This window comes from Phyllobates terribilis, unplaced genomic scaffold, assembly GCF_046119375.1.
Source record: "Phyllobates terribilis strain yellow unplaced genomic scaffold, ASM4611937v1 Scaffold_5__5_contigs__length_657084704, whole genome shotgun sequence".
Taxonomy (NCBI): domain Eukaryota; kingdom Metazoa; phylum Chordata; class Amphibia; order Anura; family Dendrobatidae; genus Phyllobates; species Phyllobates terribilis.
This window is the reverse complement of record NW_027362765.1, coordinates 295324546-295348904: the sequence shown is the minus strand read 5'-3', so window position 1 is coordinate 295348904 and position 24359 is coordinate 295324546. Positions and strand designations below refer to the sequence as shown.

General features: G+C 49.3%; 1 protein-coding gene across 1 annotated transcript in view; it reads left to right on the top strand.

Annotated features, from left to right (window-relative positions):
* Positions 1-24359, top strand: part of RBP3 (retinol binding protein 3) — a 46499-nt gene that overhangs the window by 15552 nt on the left and 6588 nt on the right. Inside the window, exons 2-3 of the mRNA XM_073681242.1 lie at positions 3950-4140; positions 24008-24150. Of these exons, the coding sequence (XP_073537343.1) occupies positions 3950-4140; positions 24008-24150 (334 nt within the window). The remainder of the gene's footprint in view (positions 1-3949; positions 4141-24007; positions 24151-24359) is intronic.

Here is a 24359-nt window from a genome sequence, read left to right as displayed (position 1 = left end):
GCCTCCTTAGAGTGATAGAGACACCCTATAGTATTAATGTGCACCTGTGCCTCCTTAGAGTAATAGAGCCACCCTATAGTATTAATGTGCACCTGTGCCTCCTTAGAGTGATAGAGTCACCCTATAGTATTAATGTGCACCTGTGCCTCCTTAGAGTAATAGAGCCACCCTATAGTATTAATGTGCCCCTGTGCCTCTTTAGAGTGATAGAGTCACCCTATAGTATTAATGTGCACCTGTGCCTCCTTAGAGTGATAGAGTCACCCTATAGTATTAATGTGCCCCTGAGCCTCCTTAGAGTAATAGAGCCACCCTATAGTATTAATGTGCCCCTGTGCCTCTTTAGAGTGATAGAGTCACCCTATAGTATTAATGTGAACCTGTGCCTCCTTAGAGTGATAGAGCCACCTATAGTATTAATGTGCACCTGTGCCTCCTTAGAGTGATAGAGCCACCTATAGTATTAATGTGCACCTGTGCCTCCTTAGAGTAATAGAGCCACCTATAGTATTAATGTGCCCCTGTGTCTCCTTAGAGTAATAGAGCCACCCTATAGTATTAATGTGCACCTGTGCCTCCTTAGAGTAATAGAGCCACCCTATAGCATTAATGTGCACCTGTGCCTCCTTAGAGTAATAGAGCCACCCTATAGTATTAATGTGCACCTGTGCCTCCTTAGAGTAATAGAGCCACCCTATAGTATTAATGTGCCCCTGTGCCTCCTTAGAGTAATAGAGCCACCCTATAGTATTAATGTGCCCCTGTGCCTCCTTAGAGTGATAGAGCCACCCTATAGTATTAATGTGCCCCTGTGCCTCCTTAGAGTGATAGAGCCACCTATAGTATTAATGTGCTCCTGTGCCTCCTTAGAGTAATAGAGCCACCCCATAGTATTACTGTGCCCCTGTGCCTCCTTAGAGTAATAGAGCCACCCTATAGTATTAATGTGCCCCTGTGCCTCCTTAGAGTGATAGAGCCACCTATAGTATTAATGTGCCCCTGTGCCTCCTTAGAGTAATAGAGCCACCCCATAGTATTACTGTGCCCCTGTGCCTCCTTAGAGTAATAGAGCCACCCTATAGCATTAATGTGCACCTGTGCCTCCTTAGAGTGATAGAGTCACCCTATAGTATTAATGTGCCCCTGTGCCTCCTTAGAGTAATAGAGCCACCCTATAGTATTAATGTGCCCCTGTGCCTCCTTAGAGTAATAGAGCTACCCCATAGTATTACTGTGCCCCTGTGCCTCCTTAGAGTAATAGAGCCACCCTATAGCATTAATGTGCACCTGTGCCTCCTTAGAGTGATAGAGTCACCCTATAGTATTAATGTGCCCCTGTGCCTCCTTAGAGTAATAGAGCCACCCTATAGTATTAATGTGCACCTGTGCCTCCTTAGAGTAATAGAGCCACCCCACAGTATTAATGTGCCCCTGTGCCTTCTTAGAGTGATAGAGCCACCCTATAGTATTAATGTGCCCCTGTGCCTCCTTAGAGTGATAGAGTCACCCTATAGTATTAATGTGCCCCTGAGCCTCCTTAGAGTAATAGAGCCACCCCATAGTATTAATGTGCCCCTGTGCCTCCTTAGAGTGATAGAGCCACCCTATAGTATTAATGTGCCCCTGTGCCTCCTTAGAGTGATAGAGCCACCTATAGTATTAATGTGCCCCTGTGCCTCCTTAGAGTAATAGAGCCACCCTATAGTATTAATGTGCCCCTGTGCCTCCTTAGAGTAATAGAGCCACCCTATAGTATTAATGTGCCCCTGTGCCTCCTTAGAGTAATAGAGCCACCCTATAGCATTAATGTGCACCTGTGCCTCCTTAGAGTGATAGAGTCACCCTATAGTATTAATGTGCCCCTGTGCCTCCTTAGAGTAATAGAGCCACCCTATAGTATTAATGTGCACCTGTGCCTCCTTAGAGTAATAGAGCCACCCCATAGTATTAATGTGCCCCTGTGCCTCCTTAGAGTGATAGAGCCACCCTATAGTATTAATGTGCCCCTGTGCCTCCTTAGAGTGATAGAGTCACCCTATAGTATTAATGTGCCCCTGAGCCTCCTTAGAGTAATAGAGCCACCCCATAGTATTAATGTGCCCCTGTGCCTCCTTAGAGTGATAGAGCCACCCTATAGTATTAATGTGCCCCTGTGCCTCCTTAGAGTGATAGAGCCACCTATAGTATTAATGTGCCCCTGTGCCTCCTTAGAGTAATAGAGCCACCCTATAGTATTAATGTGCCCCTGTGCCTCCTTAGAGTAATAGAGCCACCCTATAGTATTACTGTGCCCCTGTGCCTCCTTAGAGTAATAGAGCCACCCTATAGTATTAATGTGCCCCTGTGCCTCCTTAGAGTAATAGAGCCACCCTATAGTATTAATGTGCCCCTGTGCCTCCTTAGAGTGATAGAGCCACCCTATAGTATTAATGTGCACCTGTGCCTCCTTAGAGTAATAGAGCCACCCTATAGTATTAATGTGCCCCTGTGCCTCCTTAGAGTAATAGAGCCACCCTATAGCATTAATGTGCCCCTGTGCCTCCTTAGAGTAATAGAGCCACCCTATAGTATTAATGTGCCCCTGTGCCTCCTTAGAGTAATAGAGCCACCCTATAGCATTAATGTGCCCCTGTGCCTCCTTAGAGTGATAGAGTCACCCTATAGTATTAATGTGCCCCTGAGCCTCCTTAGAGTGATAGAGTCACCCTAGAGCATTAATGTGCCCCTGTGCCTCCATAGAGTGATAGAGTCACCCTATAGTATTAATGTGCCCCTGTGCCTCCTTAGAGTAATAGAGCCACCCTATAATATTAATGTGCCCCTGTGCCTCCTTAGAGTAATAGAGCCACCCTATAGCATTAATGTGCCCCTGTGCCTCCTTAGAGTAATAGAGCCACCCTATAGCATTAATGTGCCCCTGTGCCTCCTTAGAGTGATAGAGTCACCCTATAGTATTAATGTGCCCCTGTGCCTCCTTAGAGTGATAGAGTCACCCTAGAGCATTAATGTGCCCCTGTGCCTCCTTAGAGTAATAGAGCCACCCTAGAGCATTAATGTGCCCCTGTGCCTCCTTAGAGTAATAGAGCCACCCTATAGTATTAATGTGCCCCTGTGCCTCCTTAGAGTAATAGAGCCACCCTATAGCATTAATGTGCCCCTGTGCCTCCTTAGAGTGATAGAGTCACCCTATAGTATTAATGTGCCCCTGTGCCTCCTTAGAGTGATAGAGCCACCCCATAGTATTAATGTGCCCCTGTGCCTCCTTAGAGTAATAGAGCCACCCCATAGTATTAATGTGCCCCTGTGCCTCCTTAGAGTAATAGAGCCACCCTATAGTATTAATGTGCCCCTGTGCCTCCTTAGAGTGATAGAGCCACCCTATAGTATTAATGTGCCCCTGTGCCTCCTTAGAGTAATAGAGTCACCCTATAGTATTAATGTGCCCCTGTGCCTCCTTAGAGTAATAGAGCCACCCTATAGTATTAATGTGCACCTGTGCCTCCTTAGAGTGATAGAGTCACCCTATAGTATTAATGTGCCCCTGTGCCTCCTTAGAGTGATAGAGTCACCCTATAGTATTAATGTGCACCTGTGCCTCCTTAGAGTAATAGAGCCACCCTATAGTATTAATGTGCACCTGTGCCTCCTTAGAGTGATAGAGTCACCCTATAGTATTAATGTGCCCCTGTGCCTCCTTAGAGTGATAGAGCCACCCTAGAGCATTAATGTGCCCCAAATTCTCACCTTACCGTCCTCCCACAAAGTAGTTATGCGCTGCTGCATTGCAGACTCCGGCCCACCACAGGTGGCGCAATGGAGCACTTCCGAGTGCTGTGCATTCACATCTCTGTCTGCCAACAGCAGCTCTGAAAGGCGATTTCTGACCCGTTTCTGACTGGTTTGGTATCTTGAGGCTTTTAATGTCACTTATGTTATTTCTTTCTTTCAGATACCACCTCCTGAGATGTTTGAGGACCTCATCAAATTTTCCTTTCACAATGATGTGTTTGAGAAGAACATTGGTTACTTGAGATTTGATATGTTTGCTGACTGTGAGATTCTTCACCAAGTATCTGATCTTTTAGTAGAACATGTTTGGAAGAAAGTTGTTGGTACAAATGCCTTAATCATTGACTTGAGGTAGGTTGACTAATCCGATTTGTTCAGAATTTGCTTAGTATTTCTATCCTCCAAGACAACTTCTAGTGTTCTAGATTTTACTTCAAAAGCAACATACGGCACTACTCACTCGGTAAGGCTATGTGCACACGTTTAGTATTTGCTGCAAAAACCAGTGTTGGTAGGAAAAACATTGCATAAAATACACCTGTTTTTGCTGCATTTTTGCCTCATTTTTGATACATTATTACTTGCGTTTTTCCCCCATTCATTTGCATAGGGGAAAAACGCTGCAAAAACACTGAAAGAATTGATATGTTGCTGATTTGCAAAAACACTTTGAAGGTTCAAATCTGCAAGGAAAAAAATAGCAGCGAGTGCATGTTATTAAGGAAATCTCATTCACTTTGCTGGTACTGTAAAATGCAAGGCAGGAAAAAACACAGCAAATCATTCAGACATAAGTGATTTTTCTCGTACACAGAAAACGGTCAGAGTTTCATCAATGTTTCATCAGAGTTTGGTTACGGTTTCGGTTTTTACCAGCAGAGTTTCATCAGTTTTACTTGTATGCTAAAAAAGATGGAGATTTCTCTAGCTTCTCCTATCAATCAGTCCGTGAAAAAGGGGCATCACACACATGGTATTCAAGTTCCACTGATGGCATCCGAGTTTCACTGCTTTAACTAGTATGTGTTGTATACGACTTCATGTGACAGGTTCAAGTTCTATCACTGAAAACAAAGTATACAGCTTGTAAGTGAAAAGCTGACATCTGAAAGAGCCCCAAGTCCAACAAACATATCAACAAATCCAGGACAAGAGTAAATGTTGGTGCTCAGTGTATTTAAAAGTTCCATCAGAAAAGAAAATTCACGGCACTTACCAAACGTTGCAAATCCACTCAACAACTTTATTAGATGAAGAATCACATCAGCAGGGATGAGGAACAGATACAAGCCTAGATTTTTATTCTCTTGTGACATAGACACACACTGCTAGAATTTAGCTCAATTCCCAACCCTCCACCCCAAAACTTAGATTGACAGCAATGTGTCTACTATACAGTACACATACAGACCAAAAGTTTGGACACACCTTCTCATTTAAAGATTTTTCTGTATTTTCATGACTATGAAAATTGTACATTCACACTGAAGGCATCAAAACTATGAATTAACACATGTGGAATTATATACTTAACAAAAAAGTGTGAAACAACTGAAAATATGTCTTATATTCTAGGTTCTTCAAAGTAGCCACCTTTTGCTTTGATGACTGCTTTGCACACTCTTGGCATTCTCTTGATGAGCTTCAAGAGGTAGTCACCGGAAATGGTTTTCACTTCACAGGTGTGCCCTGTCAGGTTTAATAAGTTTGATTTCTTGCCTTATAAATGGGGTTGGGACCATCAGTTGTGTTGTGCAGAAGTCTGGTGGATACACAGCTGATAGTCCTACTGAATAGACTGTTAGAATTTGTATTATGGCAAGAAAAAAGCAGCTAAGTAAAGAAAAACGAGTGGCATCATTACTTTAAGAAATGAAGGTCAGTCAGTCCAAAAAATTGGGAAAACTTTGAAAGTGTCCTCAAGTGCAGTTGCAAAAACCATCAAGCGCTACAAAGGAACTGGCTCACATGAAGACCGCCCCAGGAAAGGAAGACCAAGAGTCACCTCTGCTTCTGAGGATAAGTTTATCCAAGTCACCAGCCTCAGAAATCGCAGGTTAACAGCAGCTCAGATTAGAGACCAGGTCAATGCCACACAGAGTTCTAGCAGCAGACACATCTCTACAACAACTGTTAAGAGGAGACTTTGTGCAGCAGGCCTTCATGGTAAAATAGCTGCTAGGAAACCATTGCTAAGGACAGGCAACAAGCAGAAGAGACTTGTTTGGGCTAAAGAACACAAGGAATGGACATTAGACCAGTGGAAATCTGTGCTTTGGTCTGATGAGTCCAAATTTGAGATCTTTGGTTCCAACCACCATGTTTGTGTGCGACGCAGCAAAGGTGAACGGATGGACTCTACATGCCTGGTTCCCACCGTGAAGCATGGAGGAGGAGGTGTGATGGTGTGGGGGTGCTTTGCTGGTGACACTGTTGGGGATTTATTCAAAATTGAAGGCATACTGAACCAGCATGGCTACCACAGCATCTTGCAGCGGCATGCTATTCCATCCGGTTTGCATTTAGTTGGACCATCATTTATTTTTCAACAGGACAATGACCCCAAACACACCTCCAGGCTGTGTAAGGGCTATTTGACCAAGAAGGAGAGTGATGGGGTGCTACGCCAGATGACCTGGCCTCCACAGTCACCAGACCTGAACCCAATCGAGATGGTTTGGGGTGAGCTGGACCGCAGAGTGAAGGCAAAAGGGCCAACAAGTGCTAAGCATCTCTGGGAACTCCTTCAAGATTGTTGGAAGACCATTTCCGGTGACTACCTCTTAAAGCTCATCAAGAGAATGCCAAGAGTGTGCAAAGCAGTTGACGCGCCCCCTGGGCCATGTTGTTAGGGATACCCGGAGCCGGATCAGATGGGGGTTGTAGTCTCCGAGTGGCTGTGACCCGGTCCGTGCCCAGGGTGTCAAGCTCAGTGTGTGGCAGTCCTTATAGATGTTACTAGATGTTCTTTTATGTCGACTACGCCACCCGTTGATTTGCGGTCAAAAGGCCGCCGCTGCAGCAGGGTCCGCTGAGGCTGTTGGTTTGTGTGCAGCTTTGGTAGTATAACCCCCAACGGGAGGGGTATAGCCTCAGGGGGTCAGATGTAGAGGATGGTGGTTGTGAAGGTGCAGGATGAATCAGCAAGAAGACTCAGAGTCGGGCTGTGCAGTTCAGGGGTTTTTACTTACGGGTGTTCTTATGGTCACTCTGGCCTGAAGCGACCACCCGAGCCGTGCTGCGTCCACCAGGTCCTGGACTCGGCTAACCCCCAGGCAGTTCTGGAGCGTGGTCCTCAGCTCCTGTCTGACTTTCTCTCTCTTCTGGCCGTTCTCACCAGGGATCCACCTATGTCCGGCTCCCTCGGGTCTCTTGGTGGGTACACCTCCTCTGGGTTCCCTGACCCTATACTTGGTCTGCCTTCCTGGTGGATGTGGTGAGGGTCGTGGCAGATCCTGCCCACGACCTCCGGTCTCTGGCTAAGGTGTGCTTTTCTCTCTGCCAGCTTGGGATCCGGTACCCTAGGTGCCAACTCTTCACCCGCTGATCTAATCTTGGGTTCTTGGAGTTCCTGCTTGTTTTCTCTGGGTCCTTCTGACTCCTCTCTCTCTCTTGGCCTTGGAGCTGGGCCCAGCCGGAACCACAACTCCCTGTCAGCCCTTCTGGCTGAGCTTCTCTGCTCTGCTCCTCAGGTTACACTCTGACAGACTGACTCACTCTACAAAAGACCCTGTCCTAAGATGGTGCCCACCTTATATACTCCCTCTATGTGTGAGCTCAGGTGACCAGCACCCAATGAGCTCCTAGCTTTACCCAGGCTGCTCCCCCTATCTGCCCCTACACTACTGGGATGTTCCACCCCCCTCCCACTCCAGCCAGGAACAGACACTGTCGTACCTGCACATAAACTGGTGGGAGTACCGTCGGTCTGTTCCCCGGAAATGGGATGTGTGTAGTGCATGCAGCTAACTGAGCTCAGTTCCACACTCCATCCTTACCCGGGAGTGGAATATCACACCTCTGGGTTGAGGTGCAATACCCCTGTAGCAGCCGAATCCTCAGGGTGCTACATTCCCCCCTGGTAAATCACAGCACGTCCTCGGGCTGTAAGATACAAAACATCCAAACATACAATTTTTTTTTTTTTTTATAAACATCAACATATAAAACATCATATATATTATCAGCTATCAAACTTTTCATATAAAACTTTTCATAAATAACATTCTTGTTCCTCCGGCCACGGTGCAACTTGTGACCGGGTAAAGTGCAACAGTCTCTTTTGGAAGAAAACAGTTTCCTATAAAACCGGTAGGGGGCGCTTTAGGAAGCGCAACTATATACAAGGGAAATATGGCCGCTCTCAGTCCTCGGCCAGGTATTAGGGAGGAATGACCGCTCTCAGTCCTCGGTCAGTGGGAATAGGGACACACGGGTTTCAGTTCAATTGGCTGGTCCCAACGGGGACTATATTTTAACTAGAACAGTTCTTATACCCTGACGGGTAACTATGTACAGTCTCTCTCTACCGTACTTCAACGACGGCGTCCTCCTGCTCTTTCTTGTTGGTTGGTTTCAGTTTCAGACCCGTCCGGGTCCTCTTGCTCCTCCTCACACCGCAGCTCCTCCTCCGTCAGGCGATGCACATGGAGGGCGTAGGGTCCTTTGGCACACTTGTGCCGGGTGAAGGTGACCTCGTCCCCTACGTACAAGTCACGACCTCTGTGTCCCTCCGGCAGATGGCTTTCTACGTCTCTGCGGGTCACAAAGACGTCGCCGGGGGTATGATGGTCTCTTATGAAGCCCCATCCGTGCTGCATATTGAATTTTATCACAGTCCCGGTGGCACGGGGACCATGAGCTGCACGGGGTTTCCTCCTGGTCCAGCTCTTCTGCTCCGCGCTTCTTATCTGCATCTGCTGTTCCCGGACCCGCCTCTCTCTCCGCTCCCTCTCGAAGACCTCGAGCTGCTGCCGGCAGCACTCTTCACGCTCCGCTGCGGCCGCCCGAGTCTCCTGAGTGAACCCCATGAGGTCTTCTCCAGTGGGGTCCCACTCGAACTGTGCCTCCTCCAGCGGGGGCGAGGTCCTCTTTACGGGCTTCGGAGCCGGAATCAGGGGCTCGCACATGGGCCTTGCTCTCTGGAGTTCCAGCTGAATGTACTCCTGGGGCCATATGAAGGGCTGCCCATCCGGGCACGTATGCTGGGCAAATAGATTTTCACCCAGGTGCGGCACTCTAGATGTTGAGGGCGCGTTGATGGTAGCGGCGCCCGGGTTAACCAGGCCTTGCGACCAGGCCTGGGGCACCTTAAAGGCAAAGGGCACCGTAAGAACGGCGGCGCCCTGGGTTATTCGGCCCTGCGACCAGGCCGGTGGCTCCGCGGAGGTAGGGGGCGCTGTTGGAATTGCGGCGCCCGGGGGTACTAGGCCCTGCGACCAGGCCGATGGTGTTTCCTGCTTGGCCACGCCCGAGGTCGAGGCGTGTGACGTCACAGGGGTCGCGGCCGCGGTTTCCGGTTGAGGCCTAGTCGGCGGCGGTGACGATGCAGCGACGGGCACGGCAGGGGGAACTTCGGGCTCTGCGACGGGGAGCTGGGGCAGGTACGCGGTTTCCCGGCTCGGGGTATAGACGTCCCCTTTACCTGCCTCCGTCCGTTCAGCTCCCTTCTCGGCGCCGTCTCCGGCCTTCAGTCCTCCTGCACCATCCTCAGAGGCGGTCTGTCTCCTCGTCTCGGGTGGCGTGCTCCGCTGATGGGTTTCGGTCTGCTGGGCCATCTCTCGGCTCCACTCCGCCAACGTCTCCCGCTGCACCCGGGCCATCCTCCGTGCGAGGCCCTCCAGCGCGGTCCGTGCACACTCCCGGTCTCGGGGGAGCTGTGCTAGGATCTCCACTAAGCCTCGTGGGCTTGTTGCTTGCAGCAGGCTCCTGACCACTGGGTCGGTGCTGCCTGACTCTCCCTCCATCTCCGGGTAGGCTCTCTCTGGACTCCTCTCCAGACTTCTTGTCTCCGGGTGCGCTCTCTCCAGACTGTTCCAGGCTGCACCCATCTTCGCTCTCCTGTTCTGTCTCCGCCCACATTTAGGGTGGTCCCGGGGCAACTTTGTGATTGTCAGTTCCAGGGGCAGTTCTCTTACGCTGATGGACACTTCCAGCATCACAGTCTCTGTTGGTGGGCGCGGTTTCCGCTTTTGGCGCCATTCTTCGACCTGGCCCACGATGGGAGGTGGCCTCTTGCCACCCTCTGGCACGCCCATAATGGCGTCCGCTCTTCCAAGGCGGGAAATCTTTGGAAATGGCGGGAATCGTCTCCCAGTGGCGGGAAACTCCATGGATGGCGGGAAAAAGCTGCAAATGGCGGACAACCGGCGGGAAACGACCTGTGATGGGGTCCGTTGGCGGGGACCCTCCGGAACCGGCGGGAGACTTCTTTTTGAGGTAACGGTGAACTTTTCTTCAGGCACGCAGTACCCGGTTGTTGCGGGCACGTGATCCTGCCGACTACGCCAAAGTTGACGCGCCCCCTGGGCCAGTGTTGTTTGGGGGATTACCCGGAGCCGGATCAGATGGGGGTTGTAGTCTCCGAGTGGCGGTGACCCGGTCCGTGCCCAGGGTGTCAAGCTCAGTGTGTGGCAGTCCTTATAGATGTTACTAGATGTTCTTTTATGTCGACTACGCCACCCGTTGATTTGCGGTCAAAAGGCCGCCGCTGCAGCAGGGTCCGCTGAGGCTGTTGGTATGTGTGCAGCTTTGGTAGTATAACCCCCAACGGGAGGGGTATAGCCTCAGGGGGTCAGATGTAGAGGATGGTGGTTGTGAAGGTGCAGGATGAATCAGCAAGAAGACTCAGAGTCGGGCTGTGCAGTTCAGGGGTTTTTACTTACGGGTGTTCTTATGGTCACTCTGGCCTGAAGCGACCACCCGAGCCGTGCTGCGTCCACCAGGTCCTGGACTCGGCTAACCCCCAGGCAGTTCTGGAGCGTGGTCCTCAGCTCCTGTCTGACTTTCCCTCTCTTCTGGCCGTTCTCACCAGGGATCCACCTATGTCCGGCTCCCTCGGGTCTCTTGGTGGGTACACCTCCTCTGGGTTCCCTGACCCTATACTTGGTCTGCCTTCCTGGTGGATGTGGTGAGGGTCGTGGCAGATCCTGCCCACGACCTCCGGTCTCTGGCTAAGGTGTGCTTTTCTCTCTGCCAGCTTGGGATCCGGTACCCTAGGTGCCAACTCTTCACCCACTGATCTAATCTTGGGTTCTTGGAGTTCCTGCTTGTTTTCTCTGGGTCCTTCTGACTCCTCTCTCTCTCTTGGCCTTGGAGCTGGGCCCAGCCGGAACCACAACTCCCTGTCAGCCCTTCTGGCTGAGCTTCTCTGGTCTGCTCCTCAGGTTACACTCTGACAGACTGACTCACTCTACAAAAGACCCTGTCCTAAGATGGTGCCCACCTTATATACTCCCTCTATGTGTGAGCTCAGGTGACCAGCACCCAATGAGCTCCTAGCTTTACCCAGGCTGCTCCCCCTATCTGCCCCTACACTACTGGGATGTTCCACCCCCCTCCCACTCCAGCCAGGAACAGACACTGTCGTACCTGCACATAAACTGGTGGGAGTACCGTCGGTCTGTTCCCCGGAAATGGGATGTGTGTAGTGCATGCAGCTAACTGAGCTCAGTTCCACACTCCATCCTTACCCGGGAGTGGAATATCACACCTCTGGGTTGAGGTGCAATACCCCTGTAGCAGCCGAATCCTCAGGGTGCTACACAGTCATCAAAGCAAAAGGTGGCTACTTTGAAGAACCTAGAATATAAGACATATTTTCAGTTGTTTCACACTTTTTTGTTAAGTATATAATTCCACATGTGATAATTCATAGTTTTGATGCCTTCAGTGTGAATGTACAATTTTCATAATCATGAAACTACAGAAAAATCTTTAAATGAGAAGGTGTGTCCAAACTTTTGGTCTGTACTGTAAATAGTATAGCTATATTGTGTACACAGTAGCATAGCTACAAGGGGGACAGAGTGTACGGTGGCCTAAGCCCTGCTCTCTGAAGGGCCCACCCAGAGCTACACTACTTTTAACTGTATCCGGATGCGCAGTGAGCTGATACAGTTAAACTCTGAAATGTAAGCACTGAATCTCCGTACACTCTCTATGAAATTTGCAGATAATTTATTTCACATATAGTGAGTTAGAGATAGGCACTGATATAGAAAAGGTGCAGGAAATATGAGACAAAAATGATAAATAACGTTTCGACCAAAACTGATATTCTTCTATATGATGACCATATAGTGGTAGGTACCAGTCCTGCAGAACACTAAAGAGATTACAGTACAGTTATATATAGTACCTGACAGGTGACTTTGTTTCTGATGAAATCAATCACTTTTCCCATCTTTTCCATGTGGCCCAGACCGACACAACAACTTCTCCATCTAGGACTCGTCTACAGAGATTACAACAAAGACACATTCGACTCCTTACATTTCAGGCACCGTCCCCATCTATTCCCAACCTGCACAAACTCCTCATCCTGCTGATACCCCAATACAGAGCCGCTGCTGCCGTGTCCCTATTACTGCACCTACTGTGTAGTACTGTGTGCCCTCTAAATGGTAAAACAAACCTCTAGACTATAGAAATGCCCTAGAAAACAGTGCCCACATTTTGCCCCCTAGAAAATAATAATGTCATCTGTGTGCCCCTTTGACACTCACAATAGCCAGAGTGCCCCTATAACAATAAGTGCCCACTTAAAATTTAATAATGTCTTGAGTCTCCCCCCATATACAGCTCCCCTATAAACAGTATGATGCTCTCCTATACATAGTATAATGCCTCCTCACTGTATAGTACCCCCACACACAGTATACTGAACCCTTAGTAGCCTCCAAACTGATGGATCCAAAACTGTATAATGGCCCACACACTGTGCACAGACCCCACATTATCTCCCACACTGTATGATAGCTCCCTAAATAGCCTACATATGTTATAATGCACCAGATAGTTCCCAATATAGTATAATGCACTCCCCATAGGCCTCTATAGTATGTTACACTCCCCATAGGCAGATTCTATATAGTATAATGCACCCCTATAGGCCTCCATATAGTGTATAATGCTCCCCTATACAACTCCATATAGTGTATAATACAACCCCATTGGCGGACTCTATATAGTAAAATGCACTCCATAGGTCTCTATAGTATAATGCCTCCCATAGGCCTACATATAGTAAAATGTACCCCATAGGCAGAGTCTATAGTAAAATGTACCCCAATAGGCAGAGTATATAGTATAATCCACCCCCATAAGCAGTCTATATAGTATGGTTCACCCCCATAGGCTGTGCATGCCCATACAGTTGCACTAGCGAAGCTCCGGGTGGGCCCCTGAGAACGGGGTAGCTACACTACTGAAACTAATTTATGTTGCATATTTCCTGCACCTTTTCTGTATCAGTGCCTATGTCTTACTCACTATGTGTGAAATAAATTACCTGCAAATATCATTGAGAGTGTGCGGTGATTCATTGCTTACGAATCGAATCACGGGGTTCTATCCCATTTCATTAGCACCTCAAAGTTCCAAGATGGAGTGCACACCAACTTTTCCTCCTTAACTCTGTGACACAGCAGGGAGACATGATTTTCCTGAACTATCGCCAATGGCGGCTGGCCGCGTGGCTGCAATAGGCCTCCCCACCCATCATTAAGAGTTCAACTGTATCAGCATCCTGGATAACGATATAGTTGAAAGCAATGATGATAGAGGGAGTGTCAGCAGATGCTCTCTGCCCCATCATTCTTCATAGACGTCTGACATCTCAGTGCAGCAGGCGCAATGACTTTGCTACATGATGCCCGCTGTGCTGAGATGTGTGGCACTTCAGAACGCTCGCTGCAAAGACTGAAGCAGCGGGGGAATCAGAAGGAGAGGTGAGTATGGTATTTTTATTTTTTAATCAGTGAGAACATTGTGGTGGCCAGAATACTGTATGGAGGACTATGGGGAGTGAATTATATTGTATAGAGGACTTTGGGGAGATAATTATACTATATGGAGGACTATGGGGTGTATTATAGAGGACTATGTGGAGTGCATTATACTATAAGGAGGACTATGTGGAGTGCATTATACTATATGGAGGACTATGGGGGTGCATTATACTATAAGGAGGACTATGGGGAGTGCATTATACTGTATGGAGGAATATGGGGTGTGCATTATACTGTATGGAGGAATATAAGGACTGCATTATATTGTATGGAGGACTATGGGATGTGCATTATACTATATGGAGGACTATAGGAAGTGCAGAATACTATATGGAGGACTATAGGAAGTGCTGTATACTCTATAGAGGACTATGTGGAGTACAGTAAACTCTATAGGGGACTATAGAGAGTGCAGTATGCTATATAGAGGAATATGGGCAGTGTATACTATATGGAGGACTATAGGAAGTGCAGAATACTATATGGAGGACTATGAGGAGTGCAGTATACTCTATAGAGTACAATGGGGAGTGCATTTTACTGTATGGAAGACTATGGGGAGATTATTATACTATATGGAGGACTATTGGGAGTGCATTATACTGCATTAGGGAATATGAAGAGTGCATTATACTATATGGAGGACTATAGGGTGCATTACACTATATGGAGGACTATGGGGTGCATTATACTATATGGAGGATTATGGGGAGTGCATTATACTATACGGAGGACTATGGGGAGTGCATTATACTAAATGAAGGACTATTTTTTTTCTTTTGAGGGGGGTGGCCCAATTGAAACTTCTGCTATGGGGCCCATTGATTTTTATGTATGCCCCTGACTGCCGCTCTCTGTTCTGTAGGCTGTAGGTCGCTTTAGTTCTGTAGCCTACAGAACTGCAGGTCCAGAGCGGAGTGACACAATGACTTAATCACACTGAGACAAGCACAGGACGTGGGTGTCGGTGCGATGACGTCACCACATTCATCTTCCCAGACCTACTACTGACTGCTGCTGGTCTTTCTGGGTTAAGGTGAGTGTATGATGTTTATTTTTTTTCTTTTAAAATTGTGTTAAGGCCATAAAGTGTGGTGTCCCCCCAAAAATAGTGGAGGCTACTAACAAGGCCTCTTTAAATAGTCGGGGCTACTTAGGAGGCCCCCATAAATAGTAGCGGCTACTAAGGGAAGGCCATCATACATAGTGGGGGCTACTAAGGGGGCCATGACAGTGTGGGGGCTACTAAGAGGGCCATGACACAGTGTGGGGGCTACTAAGAGGGCCATGACACAGTGTGCTGGCTACTAAGGGGGCCATGATACAGTGTGGGGGCTCCTAAAGTTGCCATGATACAGAGTGGGGGCTACTAACAGGGTCATGATACAGAGCGGGGGCTACTGAGGGGGGCCATGATACAGTCTGAGGGCTACTAAGGGGGCCATGACAGTGTGGGTGCTACTAAAGGGCCATGATACAGAGTGGAGGCTACTTAGGGGGCTATCATACAGTATGGGGGCTACCAAGGGGGCCATCATACAGTATGGGGACTACTGTAAGGGCCATTATACAGTGAGGGGCCATCATACAGTGTTGGAGCCATCAAACAGTTTGGGGGCTACTATGAGGTCAGTATACTGTGTGGAGGCTATTATACATTGTGGGGGCATTATACGGTGTATAGAAGAGCATCATACTGTGTAGAGGGGAGCTGTACATGGGGGGAGACTCGGGACATTATTAAATATTATGTGGGCACTTATTGTTATAGGGGCACTCTGGTTAATGTGAGTGTCAAAGGGATAGTATTACTTTCTAGGGGGCAAAATGTGGGCACTGTTTTATAGGGCACTTGCACAGGGCATTAATATATTCTAAAGGTTTGTTTTACCACACAGTAGGTGCAGTGATAGGGACACTTACGGCAGCATTGGCTCAGCATTGGGGTATCAGCAGGAAAATAAGTTTTTGCAGGTTGGGGATAGATGAGGACGGTGCTGGAAATGTGAGAAGTCATATGTGTCTTTGCTGTAATCTCTGAATCAGAGTCCTGGCTGGGAGAAGTTGTCATGTCGGTCTGGGCCAGATGGAAAAGGCAGGATAAGTGAATGACTCCACCAAAAAGAACATCAGCTGTAAACCACTATCTATAACTGTCCTGTAATCTCTTACATGTTCTGCAGGACTGATATCTACCACTATATGGTCACCATATGGCGGTAATATCAGTGTTGGTCGTTGTATAGAGATATTTTTTAGTAACAGCGCGGCCATCTCCTGAGGTTCTCCTACATCCACTATTATGGTCCACCACCATTTTTGTAATCAAGGTTACCTGGTTAGACACCCACTCAGAAGTTTCGCCCCCCCTGAACCAAATCCTTAGCTACACCTCTGTTACATAAATAGTACTGTGGGGCGCACAGCCCTCCCTGAGCGGTGGGGTTACTCGGAGCCGGGTCAGTGTAAGGGTCGCGGGGGGATGCAGTCTTGGCCTCGACCCGTTCCGTGCCCAGGGCTGTCACAATAAAAAGAAGGTATTGGGCTTTCAAGGATGAGTGGTATTTCGACTACACCACCTGTGGTTTCTGGTGATGGACACCAGCGCTGCTACAGTCCACTGAGGCTGGTGTTAGGGGTAGCTAAGATGGTACGGCTCCCCACAGGCAGAGCAGGCCTCAGGGCAGTGTGAGGAGGAATGATGGGTGCAGTGCCGCGCAGGAAATAAGAAGCTGAGGCGGTGTATGAAGTCATCCGGGTCTTTACTCACTTCAGATGAACTTTCAGCCGCAAAGCTTCCTTCTGCTACTCACGGCGTACTGCGGCCACCAGGAAGGGGGTTCAGCACCTCCCAGGTAGATCAGGAGCACCTGTCGAGACCCCTCTGGTGTGTGTTCCTCTCCTTGGTAAGTTCTCCCACTAAGTCTTCTCCTGACTGCGTGTGGTATGAACGTGGTGTAAGGCCGGGTCCCACTGGATAAACGCAGTTTAAGAGATACAGGTGGCGTAGGCCGCTCCGTCCGTATCCCCCTGGGATCCACTAAGCCTCCGGGCTTTTGTGACTGAGACGTGAAGTAACAAAGTCAGATATCGGGGGCCGGTTACCCCTCTTGCAGCAGGAATCCCTCTGGCTAGGCCAGAGTAAAGAATACAAGTGGCGACTCCGCTCCGTCCGTATTCCCCTGGGATCCTTTTGCCTGTGGAGCCTATCTCCTCCGCTCCCCTCCAAGGCCTTCTTAGGTCAGGACCTTGACTGGGTAGAGACAGTGGTTAACTCTGACCCGCACCTCGTCTCAAGGCCAGAGTACGAGGACCGCGAACCTTCCGCCAGCTACAGCCACTTGCTGGACCCTGACAGAAGACCCTCAATCAAAGACCTTGAACTTAAGATGGCCGTAGATTAAATATGAATCAATAAGTGCTTCCTAAAAGTGTGTCCTCCACCCTCACCCACTACATGGTTCCCCCTATCTTTGGTTTCCCCCATCTCCTCTATCCCGGACCGGGGCAGCACCCTGGTGCATTTAGGCCCCCTACAGGACAGGAGTGGTGTAGTGTTGAGTGGTGAAGTGGGGTCCTGTGAGATGCTCCATCCTTACCTGGAAGAGGAGATACCACACCGCTATCTGAGGTGCAGTACCCCTGTGGCGACTGAACACTCAGGGGCGCCACAGTACACATAGATACTACTACTGTACAACACACATATAATACTGCTATTCATAGGTGAGTCAAGTGGCTATATTTAACCTCCTTTGTGGCCTGAGGTAGTTTAGCAGTACATGTTTAAATCCCTGGTAGTCTAGAGCAGCCAGTGTAAAAGAAGTAAATATGCAGCCCCCCAAACAACTATACCTAGTTATAGTGCTTGCCTCCTGACGGCTTTGTTGAATCTCACCCACTTATCTGTATGCAGCATTTTGGCTAGACACCCTGGTGGTCACACCATTTGCTCAATAATTGGGCCAAGCTCTCATTCTGACAACCAGAGATGACATTTAAAGGGGTTAGGATATGTGATACCTTGTTGATCAGTGAGGGTCCGTCCAGATAGGATTGGAATGGGCGCAGCTAGTGGAAACCTGGAAATGACAGGAGTTTGAAATTAGGAGGTAGGGAATGGGTTAACTGCAGGCTTTGCATGTAGGCATGAACAAGTGGGGATGAAGGGGGTATGGGTTAAAGGGCAGGTCATGCAGGGGGCACTAGTTTTCATTGAGGAAAAGTTAAAGGGGGAGGAGTAGTATAGGGTACCCTAAGGCTGCATGCCCACTATGCGTTTTTTAAGCATTTCTACAGAGTAATTTCCACCGTGGAAACGCTTAAAAACGCTTGGTAATAGATCTGCAATGATCCCCAATGATAATTCACATGTGCTGTGCACATGCTGCGGAAATTTCCGCTGTGGATTATCATTGCGGAAAAATCCGCAGCACGTCCATTAATTTTGCGGAATCGCTGCGTTTTAGCAGCCATAGACTATCATTGAGCCGCATAACATCCGCATGCATACAAGTATGCATGCGGATGTTATGCGATTCAATGCGCGGATTGCTCCAGACCCGGGTACCATAGTACCTGTAGTTAAAAAAGAATAAAATAAGAAAAAAACATATACTTACCTTCTGATGGCCTCATGTCTGATCCCGGCGGCCGCCGAAGACACTGGACGCACTGGAGAAGGAGACCGAGGCCTTCGGAAGGTGAGTATAATGTTTTTTTATTTTTCAACATTTTTTTCTTTTTTTTACTATTGATGCTGGATTTTCAGCATCGTAACTTGGTCACATAACATAAATCCATGCCGGTTGCATAGATTTATATAGTGTGACCAAGTTGTCAAGCACTTTTCCAAGTGATGCTAAAATCGCTTGGAAAAGTGCTTGATAACCCGCATGCGGAAATACATGTGAAGAACGATTCACAAACGCTTCTACCTGGCAGGAAAGACGCATGTAAAATCCGCATGCGTTTTTTCTGCCAGGGAGATACAGAGACGCTCCGCAGCATTTCTGCAACGTGGGCACTTAGCCTTATATTGAAGAGGAGAATCCAGGACCAACTACTTCTCCACAGGATCCAGGACCAGTGAACGTGCCAGTGGACCATCTTTCCAGGACCAGAGAGCGATGCCATGGACCCATCCCTGATGTCTTCCCTGAGAGAAGCTGGGGAGAAGCATGGCTGCGAGTTGCTGCAGGAGGAGCTGAAGTCCCGGGGGATCGAGAGGACAGCAGTGCAGCGTGCCCCCCTGCTGGACGACCGGATAGCAGCCCAGTGCAGCCTCTGGTAAGACGACGCTGAGCACCGGAATGCCTGAGCCCCGACGTCCCCCACAGGAGCAGACGTGTGAGGAGCCCTTCGCCACCCCCTCCGGCATCTGCGAAAATTTTTCTGGGCCTGTTACCAACGATGCCCTGCAACAGGGCATGCCATCAGCGGGATCCCATATGTGGCTTTCAGCGGCCAGGCCCAGGAGATCTGAGGCTGGAGAATCAAGGGGGGAGCATGGGGCTCCACCCCCTTCTGGGCAGACATGGAGGAGTCTGCATGCCTTGCTTCCATTGGGGGGGTTGCAGTGGGAGGTGATGGCTCTGCCCCTTTCCACATCAGCAACGTCCCCGGTCAGGAACATCGGGATTCAATGGGGGAGAGAGTTGGCGGTCAGCGCTGATTTGCGGTCGGCAGATGGGCTAGTCCTAGGGCAGACCTCTTGCGCTGTAGAGGATTGACCCAGCAAGGGAGCATCTGAGGTAGGCAATGACAACCAGGACGACAGTGATAATGTCGGGGAAGGAGTTCAACGCTTACATTCCATCATGGCGGCTCTTCCAGCTCCTGCCCAGAGTCAGCCTGGTGAGAACCCAATTTTATGTTTGTCCTCGTCTTGTAATTCTCCTAGTGTTTCTCATGTGTGTAGAGTTGAGGATCGTACGCCAACTTTAATTAATCCAGGGAGTTTAGTTAACGTGCAAGGATTTGGAGAGTTTATTGGTCAGTTTTTGGCAGGATTTAGAGGGGTAATGTCACAGTTTGCTTCTCAGCCAACAGGGCCAGTTACTCTGGTTAGCGCTTGGGTTGGAAATAGTGAAGGGTCTGGGCCCGCCCTCCGCTTCCATCTAGTATGACAGTTCCAGTTACGGCGATTGCGGGTCCGTCAGTCGCGGGTCCGTCAGTCACGGGTGCGGTGTTCGTTGGATCCGCCGATTCAGGTATTAGATTAGATGATGCGGCACGGGGTGAAATCTATGTCTATTTTGATGGCCCCTTGGGTGCCCCTTTAAAACAAGAAACCATAGAAAAAATATGGAAGGCCGAATATATTGAGATATTTTCGTTGCTGCCTTTAGCAAAGTTAAATTTAGACAAAGTTAAGCCCAATGAGCGCAAGAAGGAGGAGGAGAAAAGGCGTTATCGTCTGATTCCTCGTACCTTCTTTAACTGACTCCAGGCATTTGCAATTTTAGCAAGTGTAATTGAGGAAAAATTCCCTCAGAATTGATCCCCGTTATTTGCATACTAGATGTTGCACACGATCCTGTTTGTGACACCAGAAAAGATGACAAGCCCAGGGGATGGGGATGACTCGGTACCCGGGCCTTTGCCTGGCCTTTGGGGATGTCGCGGTGGTCGGCTCCCGGGCCCATACCCTGGGGTCAGCTTTTAAAAGGGGATTGCTTGTTAATTTTATGAAAGTTCGTGACGCCACCTGTGGCTTCTGGTGAGAATCACCAGCACTGCGCAGTCCACTGAGGCCGGTGATAAGGCAGCTTGATGGTATAGCTCCCCACAGGTGGAGCTAGGCCTCAGGGCAGCGTATGGAGATGGGGGATGCAGGACAGGCGAGACCCAGCTGGGTCAGAGCAAGAACGGGGACAGACACGATAGTCACTTCAGTACCTTTTACTGGAGGAAAATCAGGCACATCCCGGAGCACTGTAGGGTGAAAGGTGCATATCAGGATCCTCCCCAATGAGCGGGTGTAGGGCCTCCTGTTTCTTGCCTCTGCGTAGTAAGTTTCTGACCTGCCTGGAGCTAGGCCTAACTTTATCTCTGTCCTGCACCGGCTGACGTTGTGGTAGGGCCTTCTCTTGGAGTGCATGCTCCCAGCTTACGGGGCCTATGTGTCTCCTGGCTCTGTTACGTATCAGCTCTCTGGTGAACCTGGGACCTGTAGTTCTCCAGGGATTCCGGTTATGCCTTAATTGGTCGTAGAGATCCCGGTAAGCTCGGACCCGGTGTCCGGTATATGTTTCGGGGTGAGCTGGGTAAGCTCCTCTGTCCCCCACTACTGCTCACTTTCCACTTGCCTTCGGCCTACTCGGGCCCTCACTAGGCTACTCACACTAACGGCAGCTTGCCGCGCTTCACCGATCTTATGGCGCCGGCACACCTTAAGCTCACTATTCTGAGCTACAACTGAGTCTTAGTCTGGATGAGCTCCACTGCAGACTAGCAACTGCAGGAGCTGGAACAGGCTCTGTCCTCTGAGGTAACTCTTCTCAGACTGTACTGGACTGGACTGCAAACTAGACTAAACTAGACTAGACTGAACTACCTAGCTCCACTGTAACATACCTGGCGACGTCCTTGCATAGTGGTCCATCTCCCACTGTGCAAGAGCGCGCACTTGATCTCCTGTCCAGAATGTCTCTCTGGCTTCCCTCCATGCTGTCTGTTTGTGTCTGTTTCTGCTGCTTAAGGGCGGCGCCCGATCACTTCCTGCTTTTTGTACCTGCTGTGGGTCACACCCCTTGTGCATCCTCAGCCTATTGTTGTCTGTCACCTGGTATATAGCTCAGCTGCTCCCATCTATCCCTGCCTGAGCATAGTGTTTCATTCAGTGTGTGCTTGCACTCTGAAGGTGCCAGGTCCCGTTCTTTGTCTCCTGCTTTGCGGTATCAGTTCCCGTGTCTGAACTGAGTCCTGTCTATGTCTCCTGCCTTGCGGTATCAGTTCCCGTGTCTGAACTGAGTCCTGTCTATGTCTCCTGCCTTGCGGTTTCAGTTCCCGTGTCTGAACTGAGTCCTGTCTATGTCTCCTGCCTTGCGGTATCAGTTCCCGTGGCTGAACTGAGTCCTGTCTGTGTTCTCTTGTCTGCCTATCCTGGAGGCTGTATTTCCAGGCCTGTCTGAACACGCTCCTAGCCTGTTCCTTCCGCCTTCTAGGGGCCGATTACCTAGATCCGTTCCTGTATCTTGTCTGTCCTGTCTGAACACGCTCCTAGCCTGTTCCTCCCGCCTTCTAGGGGCTGATTACCTAGACCCGCTCCTGTATCTTGTCTGTCCTGTCTGAACACGCTCCTTGCCTGTTCTTCCTGCCTCTCTGGGGGCCGTATTCCCAGACCCGCTCCTGTATTCCGCTGCAGTGTCGGTCTCCTCCGTACACTCAGTTCCAGTCTGAACTCTCTCCTATCCTTTACCTGTTTTGCCTCTATGTCCATTCCCTTCCTTTTTCTGCAGAGTCTGAACTCGTACCTAACTCCTGCTTGTTGTCTCTGTACTCCCGTTTGTGAGTTTGTGGTCCACTCGCTACTTCACTGCAAGTACCCTGTGGGTATCTGGCTCTGCCTTTCCCTTCCTGTCTGTTCCGTGTGAACAGAGCCCTATCCCCCCTGCTCAGCCTTGCCTGCTCTGACTCCTTTGCTCACCGCTCCGGCGGTTCTAGCCTGCTCTGACTCCTTTGCTCACCGCTCCGGCGGTTCTAGCCTGCTCTGACTCCTTTGCTTACCGCTCCGGCGGTTCTAGCCTGCTCTGACTCCTTTGCTCGCTGCTCCGGCAGCCTTGCTCCGCTCTGACCCTTTTGCTCACTGCTCCGGCAGTCTCGCTCCGCTCTTATCCTTTTGCTCACTGCTCCGGCAGTCTTGCTCCACTCTTGCTCACCGCTCCAGGCGGTCTCGTCCTGCTTTACTCTTGCTCACTGCTCCGGCAGTCTCGCTCAGCTCTGACCCTTTGCTCACCGCTCCTGGCGGCCTTGTCCTGCTCTACTCTTGCTCACCGCTCCAGGCGGCTTTGTCCTGCCCTGTTCTCGCTCACCTCTCTGGGCGGCCTCACTCTGCTGTGTTTGTCCGCCACATCTGTGGTTCTGTTCCTGAGTCCCAGTGTGTACTGGGTCCTATCCCGCCAGTGTCCCTACCTGCTAGTGCCTCCCTGTCTGCACTCTAGCTGTGCTTGCCTGTACCCCTCTGCCTGTATTGTTCCTGAGTCCCAGTGTGTACTGGGTCCTATCCCGCCTGTGTTCCTACCTGCTAGTGCCTCCATGTCTGCACTCTAGCTGTGCTTGCCTGTACCCCCCTGCCTGCATACCCGCCTGCCTGCATACCAGTCGTGCCTGCCTATACCCACCAGTCTGTGTGCCAGCCTACCAGTCTGTTCCTGTATTCCCCTGTGTGGGTCAACAGCCGTGTCCGGGGTCTGTCCTGGAGTAGCACCTGGTCCCTCTGCTCGGTTCCTCCTTGGTGCACTGGCGTCGTATGCCGTCGTGTGCCTGGTCGGATCGGGTGAATACCTAGTTACGCCCCTCCAGGCATTCACTCTCCGGCACGGTCCAGTGGAATCACTACAATCACACGCACACGCCGCTCAGCCCGGGCGGGGGCATTACATCCACCTTCCCTATTTATATCCCTAACGGGCACCCTCTGCTGGTCTAAGGTGGAAGGTGGAGTTGTGTGAATGTTTATGGGGGCCTCTTGTGGAGGAATCCATCAATGCACTCTTATAGGATCTGTGATACCAAGCGCAGCTGGGCATCACACATGCAACTCACAGAGCCCATATATTAGCACTCACAACAAAATAATACATAGCTCTCATATAATACCATTATACACTGCTAAATAATATTTAGTGGCTCAGTGGTTAGCACTGTTTCTTTGCAGTCTTGTGATCCTGGATTCAAATCCCACCAAGGACAACATCTGCAAGGAGTTTGGATGTTCTCCCCGTGTTTGCGTGGGTTTCCTCCGGGTTCTCCGGTTTCCTCCCACACTCCAAAGACTGATAGAGAATTTAGATTGTGAGCCTGTGGGACAGTGACGATGATGTCTATAAAGAGCTGTGGAATATGATGGTGCTATATAAGTGAGTAAAATAAATACATTAGTCTAGTCTTTTCCAGTCACTGCTTATGGTACGAACCATAATAATGACATGCACAGTATTTTGTAAAACAATCATAAACAGAGTAACCTTTTCCTTTTTTTTAAGATTCAACATTGGAGGTCCCACCAACTCTATCCCTGCACTTTGCTCCTATTTCTTTGATGAGACAACCCCCGTTCTGTTAGATAAAGTCTACAGTCGGATTTCAAATGTCATTTCTGATGTGTGGACCCTGTCTAAAATTGCAGGTAAGAAGGGGCTAAAACAACCTGGTGCTCTGTGCAATACCTCCTGTTGGCACCCACCTTCCCATAACATAGTACCAGCAGTTTAAAGAGTAGCCATTATTTTAATTTTTATTTCATAAACCAGTAGTACACTTGAAAAGAAGACATTTTGTAATATAACTTGTAATAAAAATCTACTTCTTTCTAGTTCAGAATTGATTTATTCTCAA